Source organism: Podarcis melisellensis, assembly GCF_964234715.1.
Source record: "Podarcis melisellensis genome assembly, chromosome: 7".
NCBI classification, from domain to species: Eukaryota; Metazoa; Chordata; class Lepidosauria; order Squamata; family Lacertidae; genus Podarcis; species Podarcis melisellensis.
This window is the reverse complement of record NC_138539.1, coordinates 6,494,270-6,516,864: the sequence shown is the minus strand read 5'-3', so window position 1 is coordinate 6,516,864 and position 22,595 is coordinate 6,494,270. Positions and strand designations below refer to the sequence as shown.

The window sequence follows — 22,595 nt, the reverse complement described above, 5'->3', positions numbered from 1 at the left end:
ATTCTGCAGTTGACCACCTTTGTTATGTTTTATTTTGAAATCCTTAAGATAATGTTTTAGATTCCTGCTAATTATGTTGCCTTGAAAGTATACTTTATTTGGCTTTCTTCAGTATTGTTTGATACTTTTTCTTTAAAAGATAAACAGTATAGAAATGAAATGGATAATATTATTAACAAAAAACAAAAAAAAATTTAAAGGGCTATGTCAGGATCTCCGAGTATGAAAAACTAATCCCAAAAGCTTCCTCCAGTCCTCCTGAAAGTCAACTTGTGCTGGCATTTCTGTATTCAAAAAATGATTCAAGTAATTCATGAGGCAAGGCACTAATCAGGCAGTGCTTAAAGAAAAAAAATCAGTGATTTGCTGGCAGAAGGAAAACAAACCGACTGGCAAGAGCACGGTGAGCATGACAAATACTAGTTCACTCAATAATGCTTGAGACTAGCCTGGGAGCAATTCTACTGAACAGTGAACGGACAACAGATCTGTGACACTATCATATCACCGCCTTGGCAAGCACAAGTTCTATATGCACCCAAACTAGAGCTCCCCAAAGCAATTTTACACCCATCTTATCATCATAATACTCCAGTACAAATTATGCAACACTGTGCACTCGAAACAAATCACTGGATTAAGCCTTCCACCACCTCACAATTGCTGTTCTTATTTGTCACCCTTATCACGGGGGAAAAAGATAACTTCTGTTCGATGAACTTAAATTCTTTACACCAATATGTAGCATTAATATAAAGGTAAAGTGACCCCTGACCATTAGGTCCAGTCGTGGCCGACTCTGGGGTTGCGGTGCTCATCTCGCTTTATTGGCCAAGGGAGCTGGCGTACAGCTTCCGGGTCATGTGGCCAGCATGACTAAGCCGCTTCTGGCGAACTAGAACAGCACACAGAAATGCCGTTTACCTTCCCGCCGGAGCGGTCCCTATTTATCTACTTGCACTTTGACGTGCTTTCGAACTGCTAGGTGGGCAGGAGCAGGGACCAAGCAAAGGGAGCTCACCCCGTCGCAGGGATTCGAACCGCCAACCTTCTGATCGGCAAGTCCTAGGCTCTGTGGTTTAACCCACAGCACCACCCACGTCCCAAGCATTAATATAGGGTTGCTATATTTCAAGGGGTAAAAATCTGGACAAAATAGTTGTTGAGCCAAAACCCGAACCAGAGTCCAGGCCGCCACTGCCAAAGCCAGAGCATATGTTCTACCATTACTCTGCTACATATAAATCTCTGGCTGTAACTTTCTAATTAGGTTACTAACATGAATTTAGATAATTCTAAAGAAATCTCTGTCAAAGGAGTACAACAAATCCTGTACCAACAATGAATTCTGCAGCTCTTATATTGTATATGCGCTGTGGGTAAAACCTCAGCGCCTAGGACTTGCCGATCGCATGGTTGGCAGTTTGAATCCCCACGGCAGGGCGCGCTCCCGTCGTTCGGTCCCAGCGCCTGCCAACCTAGCAGTTTGAAAGCACCCCCGGGTGCAAGTAGAAAAATAGGGACCGCTTACCAGCGGGAAGGTAAACGACGTTCCGTGTGCTGCGCTGGCTCGCCAGATGCAGCTTGTCACGCTGGCCACGTGACCCGGAAGTGTCTGCGGAAAGCGCTGGCTCCCGGCCTCTAGAGTGAGATGAGCGCACAACCCTAGAGTCTGTCAAGAATGGCCCGTACGGGCAAGGGTACCTTTACCTTTTACCTTACTTATTTTGCATAATTGATTCCCACTTAAGATTTTACAGTAAATCTGTCAGTCATTGTGAAGAAAAGAGAGACTACATTGCACAATGAAACTCTGCTGTCTTCGCTAGCTAAAGAACTAAGAAATTCTTAGTCAGCCCCTTTCTACTTTCTGAGATTCCACCAGACTTTGCCCACTCACTTTTCAAGCTTATCTTCACAGCTGTAGAGACTAAAAGCCAAGATTTTTCAGGATGATGAATGAATTCTGCCCACAGCAACCAAGCCCTGTGCTTTTTGCTGTATTTCCATTGAACTATAGCTGTGCTTGCATGGAACTGCAGAATACACACAGTTTTCCTGGTCACAGAGAAAATTATTAGAAGAGTTCCAAGTAGATGAGGGTCTGAAGATGGTTAGCTGGTTTAAGTTAATTGGATTTTGAAAAGAAGTTTATAGCAAGAAGGCAACCCTTTTTCTTTAAAACTTTATGTGATATCCCTATGTTTTTATAATCTAGGGAAATTATGGAAAAATTCCATAATTATGGAAATTATGGATGGGTGGGGCATAAATAATAAATTGTTATTATTTATTTGGGAGAGGAAGTCCCACATTTATTACACAGATTTTTGTGAATCTCTTGAAGAATTGATGTATAGATAGCTATAGAACAACTGGAATTTGTGTATAACAGCTGGAATTTATTGGGGAAAGTTAGATTCTGAAATATCTGCACACATATTAATCATGCATTTTCATTATATGCCACCTTTTTCCACAGCAAAACTCCGTCCAGGAGCTGGTTAGACCCAGGATCTGAAAAACTCTTCCAAAACATGTCTTCTTGCTACAGCCTTGGGCACTATTTATGGAAAGGCAGAATTTAACCAGAGTGAAATATCCCAGGGTACTTATACCACACTGCAAGTGTGTCTTAGACAAAAGTATTTCTGAATCTATCCCAATGCAGCATATATAAACTGGGGTCAGTGCGCAGAGGGGAAACCTAATCACTGCTATGTGCAAAATTTTCAAACTCCACTCATACTATGAAAACTGGTGCCTTAAACTGGTTTTCTTGACTGGGGAGACACTATCACTTTAAACTAACAAAAGAGACTCACCCTTTCCCTCCAATTCTGATGTGTGCTTTCAAATAACATACACCACTACAATTTTTCTGTGCCTGCATCAACACGCTACTTATATAAACAAAGCAGACTTTCACAACTCCAAAAGCAAGTTTAAACAAAGCTGTATGTGTTTACCTGCTGATAGAAAAAATTTAACGTTGGCTTATCTTCAGTAAACTGGTTCAGAAATCCTTTCGGTAAGTATCGGATTCGAAGTTCATATCTACAAGGATAGAAAATGCAGAAAAATTATATGCTTTGTGTTTTGTAAGTTATGAGTCATCATCACATAATTTTTTTAAAAAAAATCTCTAACCTGTATAATATTTATTTAAATTTTATTTATTTAGAGCATTTGTACCCCACTCTTCATCCAAAAAGGCTCTCGGAGCAGCTTAGGTAAAAAGGTAAAGGTACCCCTGCCCGTACGGGCCAGTCTTGACAGACTCTGGGGTTGTGCGCCCATCTCACTTAAGAGGCCAGGGGCCAGCGCTGTCCGGAGACACTTCCGGGTCACGTGGCCAGCGTGACATCGCTGCTCTGGTGAGCCAGAGCCGCACACGGAAACGCCGTTTACCTTCCCGCTGGTAAGCGGTCCCTATTTATCTACTTGCACCCGGAGGTGCTTTCGAACTGCTAGGTTGGCAGGCGCTGGGACCGAGCAGCAGGAGCGCACCCCGCCGCAGGGATTCGAACCGTCGACCTTTCGATCGGCAAGTCCTAGGCGCTGAGGCTTTAACCCACAGCGCCACCTGCGTCCCCACCTCGGAGCAGCTTACATGAAATCAAAACAAAACATTCCCTACCAGCAGCCATATATTCTACATATCCTGGAGGTAAAATTAAGACTTGCAATGAGAGCCAAATATGTGAGAATTCATATGCACATCAAAAAGCAACAGGGAAACAATGCTTGATTTTTAAAGAGAGACGGGTGGGAATTTTAAAATTGCATGAAATGATATGCTTATGCAAGGTGCTGTTGAAACCCCTGAACTTCACAGCAATCACCATTCATACAATTCTAATATCTTATTAACACAGAGACACAAACTGTATTACTGGCCTTCAGTAATTCACCATCATAACATAACTGGTTCATGATCTGTGCAGAAGGCTATGGACAAGATCCAAACAAGCTTCTCAATATAAAATGGAACTCTTCTCTCCAGGAACGCCAGCAGCTGCTGTGAAAAACTGGCAATATCTCTGTCCTTAATATGCAGCTCTTTTAGACATTAGCTCACATCTAATACGCTTTACAATTGTTGCCCTCCTTTAGAACTATTATATCTTCCCTACAATAGCATTAAATATGATCCAAATATGAGTTAATTGCTATAAAATTATTGTGCATCCATCCTGTTTCATTCCCTGCAAAAAAATATTGTCAGCTTCGTCCCCTATCTATATTTTAATGGCACAAATTATAAGGAAACAGAAGTGCCAACAAGTCACTTTGTCCTCCTCACAAGCAAAAAAAAAAATGTCACAGTAAACCTCTTCCAATCTGATCTCTCAAAGAAACCGCCACCTTTCAATTCTAAATGTGTTTGTTACTGTGATTATCATCCCACTCTCCACGCTGTGTCAACATGAATCTAACTTCCAAGTCACAGCCTATGAAAGCATCGTTATCACCATATTAAAACAATCAATTATACGAGAAGATAATCATCAGCTTTAAGCAAGAGCTTTTAAATCCTGGGCTTCTACACAGGCTGCCTAAATTGAGATCTCTTGCAAGTTATTTGCAGCAGCTTTTTCTTTTTAAAAATGTCACCAGCTATTTCTAGAAAGCATTTTACAACAAGCAGATTCCTCTGCAGTTTTAAAACTATAACTGTTCTGCAGTTTTAGAAGTAAACACTATTTTACCACTGCAACTGCTTTAAACTTTAACATTAACTTCTCTGCCCCTAGATAATGCAAGGTAAGTTCCAGTGATTTAAAAACTGGAGATGAAAATTATTATAAGATTTCAAACACCAGCCTTTATACCTTTCAAAATGAAAAGGTTGATGAGACTTGCCTAATACACCATGCAAGCAAATCTTGAGCATAATAAAGTTTTGCTAAATAAGAAAATGTTATTACAACGAACAGTCAGGGAGCAATAACACCAATTTCACTAGCATCCTTTGTGCTTATTTGGCAACATTTTTTTAAAAAAGGAACCATTCCACTAAAAATAATAGTTTCAACGCTTTTTTTTTTTTTGGAAGAAAAATGTTATCATATGCTGCTGTTCAGCACCTAAGCATGGAGACAGCATTTTGCATTATGTTTTCATTTCAATTTAAATGCCATGCTGGTAGTGCAGTTTCAGGCTGTGATAAGTGCAACTGAGACATGATCCACATCTGCAACGGTCCACTGAAGTTAAAAAGAGGTGCCACACTCAAGGGGAGCAGTCCTCTAATGCTGCTCTGAGACTTCTTGCAGCAGGATGTATAAGAGCAACCTAAGACAGACTCCTGGCAATGAGCTAATTTTGGTCCTCATCATCCTCATTCTACAGAACCATACAGTGGTACCTTGGGTTACATACGCTTCAGGTTACAGACTCCGCTAATCCAGAAATAGTGCTTCAGGTTAAGAACTTTGCTTCAGGATGAGAACAGAAATCGTGCTCTGGTGGCGTGGCAGCAGCAGGAGGCCCCATTAGCTAAAGTGGTGCTTCAGGTTAAGAACAGTTTCAGGTTAAGTACGGATCTCCAGAACGAATTAAGTACTTAACCCGAGGTACCACTGTACTTTGCTTAATGTTGTTCATGTCAATTGTCTGTCAGCTGTTCTGTCAAGATGAGCTGAATGGGTTTTTCAGGCAACTTCCCAGAAAGCAAAAAACGTATTCGTTTTGACAGGATGGCTGACTGAGCTTCTAGACCATGGGTAGGCAAAGTAAGGCCCGGGGGCCGGATCCGGCCCAATCGCCTTCTAAATCCGGCCCACTGACGGTCCGGGAATCAGCGTGTTTTTACATGAGTAGAATGTGTCCTTTTATTTAAAATGCATCTCTGGGTTCTTTGTGGGGCATAGGAATTCGTTCAATTTTTTTTGGTCAAAAATAGTCCGGCCCCCCACAAGGTCTAAGGGACAGTGGATCGGCCCCCTGCTGAAAAAGTTTCCTGACCCCTGTTCTAGGCCAATAGTTTGCAAACTCTGTATCTTCAGGGAACCGTTTCTATATTGACTTGTCTGCCAAGGATGCCCTGCACATTGTCAAGGTCACTGTATCCTAGAACTCTCCAATCCATGCAGAGTGTTCACCAGGTTTTTTGGCCAATGTCTCTTGTAGATGGTGAATGCAGCACAGAAGTCATACAAAACTCCCTTGCAGCTACTCACTGATAACAATGGCAGACAAGGTTTCTGGTATTACTGATCTTTCTCACTGAAAAATTCCTGATAAACTTTAGAGAAGCCCCAGAAGTCCCTGGGATAGAATTCAGAAATCAGTCTCTTAGACTAAAACATTACTACTTTTATTAATCATCATCATTATTACTAATTTGATTTTTATCCTATCCTTTTTTAAAAAAAAAACACCCATATTCATTCATATTCCATTACTGCACTTCTCAAAATGAGGACACTGAGCGAGTCCCAAGAATCAGAAGCCCAAATTGTGGGGTTTACATGTTGTCAGCACCAGCAGTAGAGCAGAACACAGATGCTCTCGGCAGCATGTTGTCTAAGTGCTAAATACTGGAGCAGCCATAAATGAAGAACATGAACAGAAAGCAGCTGCAAGAGTGACGTGCACATTTCATTGGTCTGGTGCAGATCTAGTTCTCTGTTAACCACCGCTTGATTCTTCCATCTCTGGCTCTTTTACTATAGAAAAGCTCTGGAAAAGGTGTCACAAATATGAATACCAGAATTAAGTTGTCACATCTTCTCATTCGCACTGACAGAAGCCTCCTTTTTACATTATTTTTTTTAAGTTAAAGCTATTTAAGGAGAATCCTCATTTATATATTATTACACAGTAGAAAGCTATTAGATTCAAGCCCTCTTCCAGAATTCTTCTTCTACCCCACTAATCTAAATATTTTTACAAGCACTGTCATCCGATACTAAATGCTGTGTTTCATGTATTAAAAAAATATGACAGCAGTGGTTTCATTATTCCCAACAAACCTCCACAGATTAAGAGAGCAAGGCAGGCTGCACATCTTTGATAAAGCATGAAATTACACTCTGGAAAGATGATGAATAATTTATACCAACTCATGATGCTTTCATGAGGGATTTTATATGACCTGATCACCTAAACATCAGAACAATTATCTAACTTTGCTTTTAAAGGTTATTATCTTTGTTCTGCAATGCATTAAGACATGAGAGTACCCGTGAATACTATAAATGAAACTGGCACTTTTACGTTTCAGAACTAATTTTTCCAGCATAAATTACAGTCACACTGAATATAAGTATACTTTAAAAAAATGTCAAAGGTATAATTTTGTATGATTTTATGATAATTTACTTGGTGAAAAAAGAATCACATGCTCACTACAGAACACTGAAATAGAAATGTTAATGTGAAAAAATAAATGCTACATTTTATTCACTCAAAATTTTAAAAACCTTTTAATTTAATGTGAAGGGTTAAGACAAGCAAGTCTGTTCCAAGATAGTTCATACCCATGTTGCACTTGATTTGTTGCAATGCACTCAGCATTACCAGAAAAAAAATGTTTATAGGCTGTCAAACTGAATGCAAGCCACAGAGAGCCAAATCACACTGTAAAAATCAGAAGGCATTTTTCTAGTGAATGGCAGCTCCTTGCTTGTAGCAAGAAGTCTTAATGGGTGAGTCACTCATTACATGAGAAGAGTCACTACTTTTGCAAACTAGCAGTGACGTGAGTATCATCAGAAGGGCCAGACACCAAACGAGGTACGTTACAGAGCCTAGAAAAAACCAGTACTGCCATATTTGCTGTAACTTAATGAGGACCTAGGTGGGATGTGGGTGGCGCTGTGGGTTAAACCACAGAGCCTAGGACTTGCCGATCAGAAGGTCGGCGGTTTGAATCCCTGCGATGGGGTGAGCTCCCGTTGCTCGGTCCCAGCTCCTGCCCACCTAGCAATTTGAAAGCACGTCAAAGTGCAAGTAAATAAATAGGTTCCGGCGGGAAGGTAAACGGTGTTTCCGTGCGCTGCTCTGGTTCACCAGGAGCGGCTTAGTCATGCTGGCCACATGACCCGGAAGCTGTACGCCGGCTCCCTCGGCCAATAAAGCGAGATGAGCGCCGCAACCCCAGAGTCGGTCACGACTGGACCTAATAGTCAGGGGTCCCCTTTACCTTTTTAATGAGGACCTAGAGAAGCTGGAGCAGAGTAGGCTCTGCCTGACACAAGTAGGGAGAACACACAAAAGAGTTCCCTGCAACTCCGCCACAATAATTTAGAGAGTCATCTTGCTCAAGGACCCACAGTAACTCAGCAGTGCTTCTAACAGGAATGATAGTTTCCACAATTGTCCCATGCCTGTCAACCTGCTAAGAAGTCCCAGAGAAAGAAGGAAATGAGGTTACAGAAGTCTTAATTGCCAAACATTCCACACTGAATGTGTGGATGCAGTTCCAGAACATTCATAAATGTTTCGCAACTTGCCCTGTTGGTCAAGTGTTTACAGGGACAAGCAAAACCAGTCTGAACCAGTCTAGCAACACTGTTTTACTCTGAACCAGTCTAGCAACACTGTTCTTTGCAGCGGATTTTCAGCATCCCCGACCCCTGCACCTCCCCACAAATAAATAATAAATTATTATTATTATTATTATTATTATTATTATTGGCAAACTTGGCCCTCCAGATGTTTTGGGACTATAACTCCCATCATCCCTGACCACTGGTCCTGTTAGCTAGGGAAGTAGACCCTACATGTCTGTCTCTAGGGCCTAAATAATAAATAATAAATAATAAATTATTATTATTATTATTATTATTATTATTATTATTATTGGCAAACTTGGCCCTCCAGATGTTTTGGGACTATAACTCCCATCATCCCTGACCACTGGTCCTGTTAGCTAGGGAAGTAGACCCTACATGTCTGTCTCTAGGGCCTCTCACCACTCTTTTTTCCCATACTTGGTAACTGTTTCCCCCAACATCCAGCTTCTGAACTGTCTTTTATAGCTTTTCCTCCTTTCCTAGTCAGCAGGATCAATGCACAGCAAAGAAACAATTCCATCCTTCCTCACCTCAGACTGCTAGGACAGCAGATAAGCCATCTGGGACAGGCTTCATTTCAGCCAGCCAGCCACTGTTCTACTCTTCCTGTGTTTACATTTTTCATGTTTGTATTATTTTTTATTTTGCTTCCTGTACCTAGCAGGTCTCCCTCCTGCCCCCTGCAACTGGAATGGGTTTCCACCGAAATATCTGATTTCACTGCATCGTTTACTTTCTCATTCCCTAAACAAAAACATATCTGCTTGTTAATTTAACTGCTGTCTTCCACCTCTATGGAACTATGGAGCAGTACACAACATAGTTTTCAAAGTATCATGCATTTAACGAGTGGGAACGCTTCTAGGTTTTTGCCTTACTTCCATTCCTCCGGCGCGTGGGATAGTTCAAATTTCTCCCTCACGTTGGACACTCCCATGTCTGGATGAAGCCAATGAACTTCCTCTGACTGCAGGTGACTGAGCCGTAAACCGTAACAGGCTACATTTTTTACTTTGTGACTATCTACTATCTTCTGGATTATGCCCTAAAAAAGAGAAAGAATGCAATGATTTGTTTGTTTTTTCTTAAAATTCTTTCTTGAATGAGCATGATATGGTCAGAAGGCACATGAGGACACCACCTTGCTGAACAGAAGCAGGCCTGTGTTCAGACAGTGCCTGGATGGGTGATCGCCTACGAACCACTTGCATGCTGCCTTGGGTTTCAGGACAGAAGAAAAGGGGATATAAATGTAAGGATAATAGCCTCCTGAGCATAAATTTTAAGAATTCACATTTTCTACATAAGATCAAATAATAGCATAGCAAACATTTGTGTTTATTACGAGTTATTCCTTAATAAAATTGTTTATGGGTAATGAAATATTAGCTAGAGGTGTAATATGTTTCTCCCAGCTTTTATACCTGTGTTTTAACCTTAAGTTGCAGTCAGTATTGTTTTCTTGTTATATCTGCGTTGCTTTTGCTTTTATCCTGTATTTGAATTGTGTGTGTGTGTGTGCATGCATGCATGTGTGGTAAGCAGCCCAGAAAACTTAATGGTATAAAGCATATAAGTGTTGTAAATGTGAATAAATAATACATTTTAAAAGTTATTGAGAGGCAACATGAATCACCACGGTGAAAGAACGGTCACTACTGAACAGTAACAGCTGCTTCAGATTTTCATACTGAACAGAACCATGCCTTCTGTTTGCCTTTCACTGGATACATTAAGATGGTGGTGAAATCTTTGTTTATCTAATTCCCATCACAGTCTAGCTCTACACTCAGGAGACAACCAGCGAGACTAGTGTGCCACTGAACTAAGAACCTGAACTGCAGTGCTTATATTTGTAGGTCTATCAATTCCACACAGCATTTCTTCTAGCCTGAAAACCTTGAGCACAATATGGTAAACACAGAAGAAGTTATTGCTGCCAGATAGTGTTGTTTAAGTGCAAGTTTTCCTAATGCTGCAAAACACAGTTGGCCATAACTAGAGCTATGTGGGTCAGCACAAATTTCAGGCATTGAACCCTAAAGATCTATTTATGCATAGCTAAGTGTGAGCCTGACAGTCCCACTATGGGCACACTTCCAAGTCTCCCTCCCCCAATCGATGTATGAATAGAAGCAGCCATGGAATGCAATTCATTCATTTTTTCTGTGCTTTCTGAACTTGGCACAAAAAATGTCCACATAACATACAGACTTCTTTTCAGAAACCTCGCCAAGTAGGACAGTTTTGTTAACAATGAAAAAAGAAAGAAAATAATAATAATAATAATAAATTTTATTTATAGCAGATGTAACTTAAGAATTGCAAATGGACAACCATTTTTTTAATTAAAAAAAGGGGGGAGGGTGGGAAAACTAGCGTGGATTATTACCGAACAAGTCAATTTAAAAATAATAAAAACAAAAACCACTCACACTGGCGAGGTTTACAAACAACTAATGAAGGAAACAAAGTAATCTTTCAAGCTAGAATTTTTAAGATAAACCCAACTGGGGGTTAAAATTACATGCTGCGTTAAGTAACTGATGTGATCAAAGGATCATAGTCTAAAAGTTTAAGAAGCCTCCTAGGGCACCTGTTTCATTTACTTTATTTCAAGTGATCATGTAAACAATTGCATAGCTATTAACCAGCAGTTAGCTCAAAATAGCGAGAGCAGAAAGAATAATTCATATCCGTCAGCAGTCTAAGAGTCTGTCTGAGAGTGAGACTGCTATATGGTAGCTATCACCTAAAGAACATGTGTCAACAGTAAGTTACATCAATTCCCGAAGCCACTTCCCCATTCTTTTTCTCATTCTTTTAAAAAACCTTTTTGGAATGTTTGTGGAGGTACCTTAGAAAATTCCACTTAATACCACAAAATGTATATATAAACCCAAAACAAAAGAACAAAATGAAAAGAACAATTTATCTGGTGACTAAAACACAGGAGCATTAGAAGAGTTCTACCGTCATCATTCTCATTTCCGAAGGTAGCCTTCCACTGCTGTTTGGCATGCTGGTGACCTTATGAGATTTATTGATATAAATAATGAAGGGGAACCAAGTATCATCAAAACTGTCTCATTTCATTTTACCCTCAATGACTTGCCTATGTTGGGTTACATGTTCTGGTAATGCTATGTCCCAATTTTTTTCGGTACCATTCCTTCTTTGTGGGCACAGAAAGGGCATGCCGCAGTCAGTAGCATTGCTAGTGATCTTCTATATTGAATTCCATGATCATTACCACTTCCAATCAAAAGGAGTGCTAAAGTCAGGTCTAAATGGGGGATTTGGTTGCTAGTTTTGCTTAATTCAGAAAAATACCCCCTTTCATATATATATTTTTAAAGCTTTAGGGCAATCCTGCCACCCATTATTGCCTTATTAAACATAGGCCCACTCCTTGGTGGCCTGGTTTGCATGGCACCTTAAAGCACAGTTTAATGCATGGGGCTAAAATTGCAGGTGCTTTGCTCCTCCCCCACTCCTGCTACTGTCATGCTGCTGGGAGTTATGCAATGGTTTGGCTTAGCATTATGTCTAGATGTCCAGGACTGTGGTTTGCTTCTCTTCAAATAAACCTTGGTTTTGTTCTCGGCTTACAGCTCAGGGTTTGTTTGGGGGCAAACAAGCCACTGTCTCCTTTTCAAACATATTGCTAGGCCAAACTACAGTTTGCTCCAGGCCAGGATAGCTGACTTATGACTATCCAGATGCTGCTGAACATTTCCAACCATGCTGACTGCGGCTATAGGGAGTGGTACAGCAATCTGAAGTGGGTATGTAGGAACATTCTGTCATATTAGTAGTCTGAAGTGGTGCAGCCCAGACACAGTTTGAGCACCTCAATGAGAAGTAGGCATAATCTTTGTGTGATGCAAGCAAAATACCTAGTAGTGTAAGAAACAGAAGCTTTAGTACTCCCCTGGGATGCCTTGCCTGTTATGGCAATAATTACGAGCTGATTACCTGTAAAAGAGCTTCAAGTATCTAAAACAAGCTCACAGGATGGGCCACAATAATTTCAGAAATCAAAATTAAGTAAGTGCCTCATTTGCTTAGGTTCTCTTGGAGCTGTAAGTCTCAGATTTAAAAGCAAGGTTGAAAAATGTATCTTTCAAGCTCATATTGCAAACACACAGCATTTTCTAAGTGAATTCCTTCAAGACGAAAAAAGCATTACATCTGAACTATGTAAATCCCTTCCTATTGCAGCATGGAATATTTAAAATTCTGAGACAAAAGGTCATTTGAAATGTAAAATGCTACTACCTGGGTTTGAAGTTTTTTCTGTTCCATCTTATTTTCTTTTAAGTTAGCCCAAGAGCAATACTTTAGTTTTTGTGAAAAATAACGTATTTGTCTGCAGACAACTAAAATAAAAATTGGCACACCATACCAAAATTAGCATACCATGACATACCATAAAGTCTTGGTTAGCTTGTTTAACCAAGAAAAATATTCTTTTTAAATATTATTTAATCATGTCAGTAGCTTAAAACAAAAAGATTGCAGGTGCAAATAAATATGAATAGCTGTAATGTGGTTCATGGGGATAAAAAAAAATTGAGCAAAGGCATTAAATAGGTCAGCTAAAGCTTCAAACCTAACCCCACTTACCTGGCAGTAACCCACATTGAATTCAACAGGATTTACTTCTGAGTAGACACATTCCTCAAGAAAATTTTAGAAATCAAAGCTTTGCCTGGAATGACTCACAGCATGTGCTGAATAAAGACCTTCAAGTAAACACTTCAACATCTGTGTCCCTCAGCCTCAAGTTATTTGCTTCACATTCTGAGAATGACCTTCAAAAAACCATCTCTAAAGAACTTCAAAATGTTAAATCAGCTTACCCAAACATCTGTAGCATCCCCGTGACGTATAATACTGGCCCATGTTGTCGGCTCACTGTTACTTTCAAAATAATGGAAAACCTTTAGGACTCGTTCCATTGTCCCAGGAGAACGCTCCATCCCAGAACTGAGGTGCGTCTTTGTGCTTGAGCTTGGCGTGTGATTCAAGTTTGGGTCTAGGTAAGCTGCTGCCATGGTTTTGCTAGATGCTAGGTATCTGTCATATTCTGAAATGGGAGGAAGGAAAAAAATAACATTTCAGACTTTATAAGCGATACATAAACAAATTCTATAATTGGTGTTCATTTTCCTAAGGAAAAGCGCCTCCAAAAGACACAAACCATTAAAAATAATCTATTCAAATGTATAGAGGGGGAAATTTCCATTCAAAAACATTTATCACCCTGTACAGTAAATTTTTTAGATCACTTGTATTTATAGATCACTCTAGCATAAAAAAATCATCTTCCTATCGCCTCCAAAAGGAAACTGGCCCCACAAAGTGTGTCTGGCTGTTAACCAGAAGGTTGGTGGTTCAAGCCCACCCAGGGACAGCTGTGGTCAGGATTCCAGGGAGTTGATGACCTTCGAGATCCCTTCCAATTCTACCATTTTATGAGTCTATATAAGTTTTCTTTGAGCGTTCAACTGTTTGAGAAATGGGAGCTACAGAGCACAGGAATAAACAGCACAAAATAGTAAAGCAGCTCTGCCCCTTTCTAGTAGGAAGTTTATTCTTCTTTGTGTCCCACCCCTGCAATGGAAAATTGGCACATCATAATCAGTTTTTGGGCTTTTAAGGCCATTTGTTAGAGCAGGGGTAAATAATCAAATGCAATCTAGTTTGTAGAACTTAAGAGCACCAAGATCCTATAGACACTGCTCTGCTGTTCAAACATTAAACTAGGTATGCAAAAGTGACCCAGAAACTCCAGCAGGTGCAGAATGCCGCGGTGAGACTCCTTACAGGGTCCTTGCTGCGAGATCACATTCACCCGGTGCTATACCAGCTGCACTGGCTCCCGGTGGGGTACAGGATCAAGTTTAAGGTGCTGGTTTTAACCCTATACTGCCTAGGACCCTCGTACATACGGGACCGCCTCTCCTGGTATGTCCCACGGAGGAACTTATGGTCTTCAAACAAAAACATCCTGAAGGTCCCAGGCCACAGAGAGGTTAGGCTGGCCTCAACCAGAGCCAGGGCTTTTTCAGCTGTGGCTCCAATCTGGTGGAACGCTCTGTCACAAGAGGACTTGACATCTTTCCGCAGGGCCTGCAAGACTGCTGTTCCACCAGGCCTTTGGTCAGGGCACAGCCTGACTCCCTCCTTTGGCAATCTTCACAGAACTTTAGCCTAATGGTTGCCATCAATTTGATTTGAATTAATTTTACAATGTTGTACTATTTTATTGTTGTTAGCCGCCCTGAGTCCGGCTTCGGCTGGGGAGGGCGGGATATAAATAAAATTTATTATTATTATTATTCATCACTTATTTGCATTATTTCCTTCTCCCTTAGTCAAAATCCTGTTTGAAAAACTAGCTCTAACTTTCTAGCATCAGCATATTTCTAAAGTAGTCTTTCCACAGTCACCTTTACTGCAGTGAAGGTCTAAGTACGCTTGCAGAACTCTTTGCCTAAAAGCTACATCCAATGTAATACACTAGATTAATAGCCCATGCAGGGCTATATTACACGAGTATCACATTTTACAGCCTTCCAGGAAATGTTGGAACAGCAGCTGTAAACCCCAAAGTGAATTCAGAAGTGGAAGGCAATGATCATTACTAAGGCCTAATTCATATCAACTCTAAATGTTCTCAGTGGTGCCACTTCAAGCATAATTAAGACAGGATATGCTCATCCAAATATACAACCTTTGCCTTCTTCTGCTTGCGCCCTTTCCATGAGTCACATTTGGTGAAAGTGCTTGCTAAAATGCAATGCATTGTTAAGGCAAAATTTTCTTGCTAAGCCACCAGGACAGGAGGTAAGAGAGCACTGCAGAAACTTTGAGCCATCTAGTTTTGGGCCATAACAAACTAAGCAGTCCTGTGATTTGCATATAGCTCATCCCTGTCTTTTCCCTGCAATAAGGTATACAAGTGTGCTACAACACATTTGGGAAATAACTACTTCTAAGAAAGAGTGAACACAAGCATGTCATGTTTCTACTACGACAAAGTCTAGCTGCTCCAAGTAGAAGCAAAGAGGATGCTTCTTCAACCGTGGGTCCCCAAATATTGTTGGACTGCAATGTCCATCTTCCCTGACCATTGTCTAAGCAGGCTGAGGATTATGCAAGTTGTCGGCCACACTTGGGGACCCAAGACTGAAGAAACAGTGTGTTACAACATGAGGTGTATGCAGTACAAGGAAGCAATTTGCCCCATCTTCACGGTTGTGAAATTAAATATTGCCAATATTTATTGTGCCATATTTTCAGATAACACAAGCAGGAAGGGATGGGGGAGGGGGTTAGAAATACCATATCCCTAGTTTTATTGTGGTTTTGTCAATTTATTAATCACCTTTCACATAAATTTCAAGGCAATAATGAAATAAAATACCTAAAAATAGGCTTCAAAACAATTTTAAAACTAACCAAAGATGATTTTTTAAAAAATACAAATATAAACACTCAAGGCATATAATACAAAATAAAAACAATTTCCTCCCCAGCCGGTTGGGAAAGCCTCTCAAAACAAAAACATCTTAATTGTTTCTGGAAGCTACAAATAGTGGGTGCCTGTCTTATGTCAAAAGGAGATGCTAGTCCATGTTCTCGAAGCTACCAGCATGAGTTTGACCAAAGTGCAGGAGGCAGTAGAAAATAGGAGTGCCTGGCGTGCTCAGGTCCATGGGGTCACGAAGGGTCGGACACGACTAAACGACTAAACAACAGCAGTCCAAAACAACATAGAATAATAGAATTGTAGACCTGGGAGGGATCCCAAGGTTCACCTAGTCCAACCCCCTGTAAAGCAGGAATCTCAGTGAAGGATCCTTGACAGAGGACCATCCAACTTCTGCTTAAAAACCTCCGAGGAAAAAGAGTCCACCACATTCCAAGGGAGTCTGGTCCGCTGTTGAACAGTTCTTGCTGTCAGAAAATTCTTCCTGGTGTTTAGCTGCAATCTCCTTTCTTGTAATTTGAATCTGTTGGTTTGGGTCCCACCCTCTGAAGCAGGAGAAAACAAGTTTGCTCCATCTTCCATGAGACAGCCTTCTAGATATTTGAAGATGGCTATCATATCTACACGCAGTCTCCTCTTTTCCCAGCTCCCTCAACCGTTCCTCATAAATGCTTGGTTTCCAGACCCTTTATCATCTTGGTCGTTCTTCTCTGCACATGTTCCAGCTTGTCAATATCCTTCTTAAAGTGTAGTGAAGCCACATAGGTATTTTAGCAACTTCAAGGACAGTCTCTCCTAGAGAATGCAGTCACCAAATACCCTGGTATATATAATTTTAATAGAAGTCATATAAGAAATCACTAAAGAAACATATTGTACCAGGAAAACAACTTGCCACTCACCTGCTTGTCCAGGGCATTAACAACTACACCCACCTCATGCCATTATGTACCACTTCCTCCCAGTACTGAAGTCAGTATTCTTACTTAACAGAATTTATATACTGCTTAATCACCAAAACCTCCAAGCGATTTACAGTACCATCTCACAGTACCATCTCAGGTGTCTGATCTAAACCTTAAAACTGGGACGGTCTCTTGCTGTTGATACTAGCCAGGGTAATGCAACACAGTATGCTAGCACAGCAAAAATATCAAAATTCAGTTGTGTGAGTTTAGGGGAGATTCCTCTGATAGCCTACCTTCAAACTCCCCTTACTAGATCAAGATAATGTGGGAAACATTAATTTTTAAATAAAAATATAATAAATAAATTATCTGTTCGTGTTAGGTGAGCATGCAAGTAAAATATAATACTCTTTCTTAGAAATGGTTAGAGTTTTGAGACTGAAATATCCAGCAGAAAATCAAAGATATTGATCCTGTGCTTGTATCTGATATGAAAAATTGGGTTAGGATTCCCTCCCCCGCACTTGGTTCTTTCCTTTCAAAACCAGAATCAACCTTCTGGGCAATTAACTGATATTAAGTGGGTGGGTGGCATTGTGGGTGGCGTTGTGGTCTAAACCAATGAGCCTAGGGCTTGCCGATTGGAAGGTAGGTGGTTCGAATCCCCGCGATGGGGTGAGCTCCCGTTGCGCTGTCCAGCTCCTGCCAACCTAGCAGTTCGAAAGCACATCAAAGTGCAAGTAGATAAATAGGTACCGCTCCGGTGGGAGGGTAAATGGCGTTTCCATGCGCTGCTCTGGTTTCGGTGTTCCGTTGCACCAAAAGTGGCTTAGTCATGCTAGACACATGACCCAGAAAAACTGTCTGCAGACAAACGTCGGCTCCTTCGGCCAGTAAAACGAGATGAGCGCCACAACCCCCGAGTCGTTCGCAACTGGACTTAGCTGTCAGGGGTCCTTTACCTTTACGTTATTTTTATTTATTTATATTAGAACTTCAGTCATGGCTCTTCTAACTTTTTCTAGCTGCCGCATGGAAATTCCATCCCCACCAAACATCCTTCAAATATTATTAATCTTTCTTTTATAAAGGTAAGGGGACCCCTGACCATTAGGTCCAGTCATGACCGACTCTGAGGTTGCGGCACTCATCTCGCTTTATTGGCCAAGGGAGCCGGCGTACAGCTTCCGGGTCATTATCTACTTACACTGGTGTGCTTTCGAACTGCTAGGTTGGCAGAAAACTCGGACAAAGCAACAGGAGCTCACCCCAACTCGCGGATTCAAACCACCGACCTTCCAATCAGCAAGGTCAAGCCACTCAGTGGTTTAGACCACAGTGCCACCCGCTGACTAGATCCATGTATAAACATGTACTAATGATTTCACAGATAGCTAACACATAACTCCTCAAATTGACAATCAACCAGCATACCTCCAACTGCAGAGGAATCTCACAGGCAAAGCATGGACAATTCTTTTTTACTGAGGTTAACCTAGTTTCCCCCATCATCTCATATCATCTACAGAGCTATTCTAGCTGCTCCCCAAAGAGTTGGCACCAATTTCTATTTTCAGGTGATATTTGCTTCTAATCCTCCTCCTCTGTTAAAGGATTAAGCACTTCTGATTTAACAGTTTCTTTACCATTTCTTATAAGCCATCCATCTAAAAGTGATTCAGGTTTTCTTTTGATTTACATCTTCATACCGCCTTCTATGCATCTCATGTTGTGATAGCCTATTTCTGTTCTGATAGACAAAGCACCATTATAAGCACCACCCTGTGTTCAACCTACCAGCAGTGGCTGTGATCCAGAGAGGCGAATTATGGCTTGATAAGAAGAGATGTGTGTTCATGCACAGCAATGTCTAAAATCAAATGGCTTGTCTAAATCCAGAAAAGTTTTAAACATATACCGTATTTTCGTATTTTTCGCACCATAGGACGCACTTTTTCCCCTCCAAAAATGAAGGGGAAATGTGTGTGCGTCCTATGGTGCGAATGCAGGCTTTCGCTGAAGCCTGGAGAGTGAGAGGGGTCGGTGCGCACTGACCCCTCACGCTCTCCAGGCTTCGCACACCTCTCCGCAAGCAGCGGGAGCCCAGTGCTGGGCTCCTGCTGCTTGCGGAGACTTGCCTGCATGCCAAAGCCTGCGCGCGCTGAGCTCAGCGCGCCCAGGCTTCGCGGACCTCTCCGCAAGCAGCGGGAATGCTCCCGCTGCTTGCGGAGAGTTGCCAGCATGCCGAAGCCTGCGCGCACTGAGCTCAGCGCACCCAGGCTTCGCGGACCTCTCCGCAAGCAGCGGGAGCCCAGTGCTGGGCTCCTGCTGCTTGCGGAGACTTGCCTGCATGCCAAAGCCTGCGCGCGCTGAGCTCAGCGCGCCCAGACTTCGCGGACCTCTCCGCAAACAGCGGGAGCGCCCCCACTGCTTGCGGAGAGTTGCCAGCATGCCGAAGCCTGCGCGCACTGAGCTCAGCGCACCCAGGCTTCGCGGACCTCTCCGCAAGCAGCGGGAGCGCTCCCGCTGCTTGCGGAGAGTTGCCAGCATGCCGAAGCCTACGCACGCTGAGCTCAGCGCGCCCAGGCTTCGCGGACCTCTCCGCAAGCAGCGGGAGTGCTCCCACGGCTTGCAGAGAGCTGCCTGTTTGGGGGCTGGGGTCGGGGGAAGCTCGAGCTTCCCCCGCCCCAGCCCCGCACCTGGGGGGAAAATAATTTTTTCCCCTTTATTTCCCCCCCAAAAAACTGGGTGCGCCCTATGGTCCGGTGCGCCCTATGGTGCGAAAAATACGGTAATTTGGGGGTTCAGTACAGAGAACTTTTGAAAAGTAATAAACAAGTTTGTGTGCCCCAATGTGATGCACTTGAGACTTTCATTTACGGTAATTTCATTTTTATTTGAACTAATATATGCTGCTATGTAGTCATTACAAAGGAACACACCATGAGAAACATAAAACTTTACAAAAATATTGTACTGATTTATGTGGATGGAAACTGGTGGGGATAGGATGGTGAAACTGCAGGCACACAGGTTCTAGCATCCAAACAAGTCAAAATTCCCATCAAGTCATGATGTCACACAATATTTTTGGTGGACATTCCCATCTGTAGGATCTTGCAACACAGGAAATGGGTGTTTCCTGCCTCAGAGGCTACAAACACAATATACATTTAAAGCACATTTTCCCAACAAAAGAATCCTGGGAACTGTAATTTGTTGGTGGGGGAAATTTTTAGCTCTGTGGGGTTAAACTACATTTTCCAGGATTCTTGAGAGTAGTGCTTTAAATGGACAGCACATACAATACTAGTTACTGAATTTTTCATTCCCCTACTTACACTGGCTATCTATATCCAACCAATTTTCTTGCCTTGCCATGTCAGGATGACAAAAAATATCATTTGTGCGTTATCAAGGCCCTTGCAGAGGCAGAAAGTGGCCATCAATTAGACAGCATGCAAACTGACAAAAGCGATAGCTTAATAAATAAGGATACAAATTATTACCACCGGTGCCTATTTGTCACATCTATTTCCAAGTGGCTTTAGGAACTGCAGGAATAAATATGCATGTTCATTTTAAGAACTGCTTCTCTGCATGCAAAAGAAAAAAGGTCATAGCCCTTAGAAACCTTGTAAGTGAAGACTGTTATTGTTGATCCCCTTTGTTAAAAACTTCACTACATTTTCAAGTTTTAAAAAAACAAGCTGAAATCTTAACAGCTTATAATTAATATTTGAAAAGAAATTTTAAACCTTTGAGAACTGGAAGAAAAATCAAACTATAGCTACAGAAAACAAAAATTGGGGGATTAAAGTAACACTACTTTTTCATACACATATTTGAAGACATTCTCTGAAAGACAGCAAACAGATTGCTGATGTAACTTGGTAAAAATGCCTTTTTAAATCCAAACACACACCAGACACTTAAAATAGAGGCTTGTACTTCAATTTAACCTATTTATAATCTTAGATCTTCACTGATAATCACGCATGCATGCAACGTCAGTAAGCAGCAGAAAAATACACTGTCACTCGGTACAGGAAAAACTCTGCCAAGTTTGAAGCATTACCACTGGCACAGTGGTTTCCTAGCACTTAAACCTGCATCCAGATTCTGAGTTCTAAATCTCCATTCAGCTGCTCAGCTTGCTTACTTTAATTAAGAAATAAAATGGCAGTTTTTAGTGGTCTGGTTGCGGCCAGCCTATGATTTGGTCGATTGGAGCTATGCATCAACTTCACATACTCCTTTCTCCCAATCTGATTACTTAGAAACATAGGCAACTGCCTTATACTGAATCAGACCACTGGTCCATCTAGCTGAGTATGGTCAACCCTGATAGGAAAGCAGCTCTCCAAAAGTTTCAGGCAGTGGTAGTAACCAACCATGCCTAGAAAAAGCAGAAACTGAACCTGGGTGCTTCTGTAGGCAATGTAGATGCTTTAGCTCTGTGCTAGAGCCCTTTCCTTCATTTCATGATTTCTAATAACCAGTTGCTTGTCCAATTCAGGTATTAATGAAAATAAGATATTAATGCCGAAAACTAGGAAGTACGACTAGGAATTACAGCAAACAGGTTTTGGCTGTGACATATGCACTGGGTGAGAGTCACACAATTTGTAGATATTTCACATTCGTATATTTACCTACATGGGCAAGACAAGACACATTAAGAACACACACACACACACTGTTATGGAGAAACTGACATTAGAACCATACACCACACACTTTAAAAATAGTCCATGGAGATGAACATGGTACAAAAAAATGCAACATTTCCTCTCCCCCCCCCTTTTGTTCACTTTTTTAAAATACTGAATTCTTCAGAGATATCAAAGAGCAACCCCTATTTGAACAGAAAACACAAAGGGTCAGTAGGTAAATGCTTTCAATATACCATGTCTTACAAATAACAAACAGAAAAAACCTTCCAGTTAATCTATACAACATTTTCAAAAGCAAGCTGTTTTCAAGAGATAGGCAGAAGACAGAATTGGGATCTAAGATGACCTTAACAGATTGAAAAACTGGCCCCAAAATAACACTATGAAACTCAATAGGGACAGGTTTCTATGCTTCGTCAGAAAGCACCAGCTGCATAAATATAAGAGGGACGTTTGATTTGTCCGTAGTACATGTAAAAAGAATGTAGGGGTCTTGGAGGACCACAAGCTCAACATGAGAGAACAGTGTGATGCAGCAGCAAAAAACTCTAATGCTATTCTAGGCTTCAACAATAGAAGTATGGTGTCCTGCTTAAGGGAAGTAATAGTCCTGCTCTATTCTGCTTTGGTTAAACCACACCTGGAGTACTGTGTTCAGTTCTGGGCACCACAATTTAAGAAGGATATTGACAAGCTGGAACATGTACAGAGGAGGGAAACCAAGATGATCAAGGGTCTGGAAACCAAGCCTTATAAGGAACGGTTGAAGGAGTTGGGTGTGTTTAGCCTGAAAAAGAGGAGAGATGATAGCCATCTTCAAATATCTAAAGGGCTCACATGGGAAAAGGAGGGCTCACATGGGAAATGGAGCAAGCTTGTTTTCTCCTGCTCCAGAGGGTAGGACCTAAACCAATGGATTCAAGTTTCAAGAAGGGAGATTCCAACTCAAGATCAAGAAGAACTTTCTGACAGTGAGAGCTGTTTG

The 22,595-nt window shown here is 41.5% G+C and overlaps 1 protein-coding gene across 13 annotated transcripts in view; it reads right to left on the bottom strand.

The window, feature by feature from the left end:
- The window catches only part of PTK2 (protein tyrosine kinase 2), a 195,371-nt gene that overhangs the window by 95,852 nt on the left and 76,924 nt on the right, over nt 1–22,595 (bottom strand). For all 13 annotated transcript variants that reach the window (XM_081918697.1, XM_081918686.1, XM_081918696.1 and 10 more), the window contains 3 exons: nt 13,391–13,617; nt 9,404–9,570; nt 2,970–3,057 (listed from right to left, as the gene is read on the bottom strand). In XM_081918697.1, coding sequence (XP_081774823.1) covers nt 2,970–3,057; nt 9,404–9,570; nt 13,391–13,585 — 450 coding nt within the window. In that variant the 5' untranslated portion in view covers nt 13,586–13,617. The remainder of the gene's footprint in view (nt 1–2,969; nt 3,058–9,403; nt 9,571–13,390; nt 13,618–22,595) is intronic.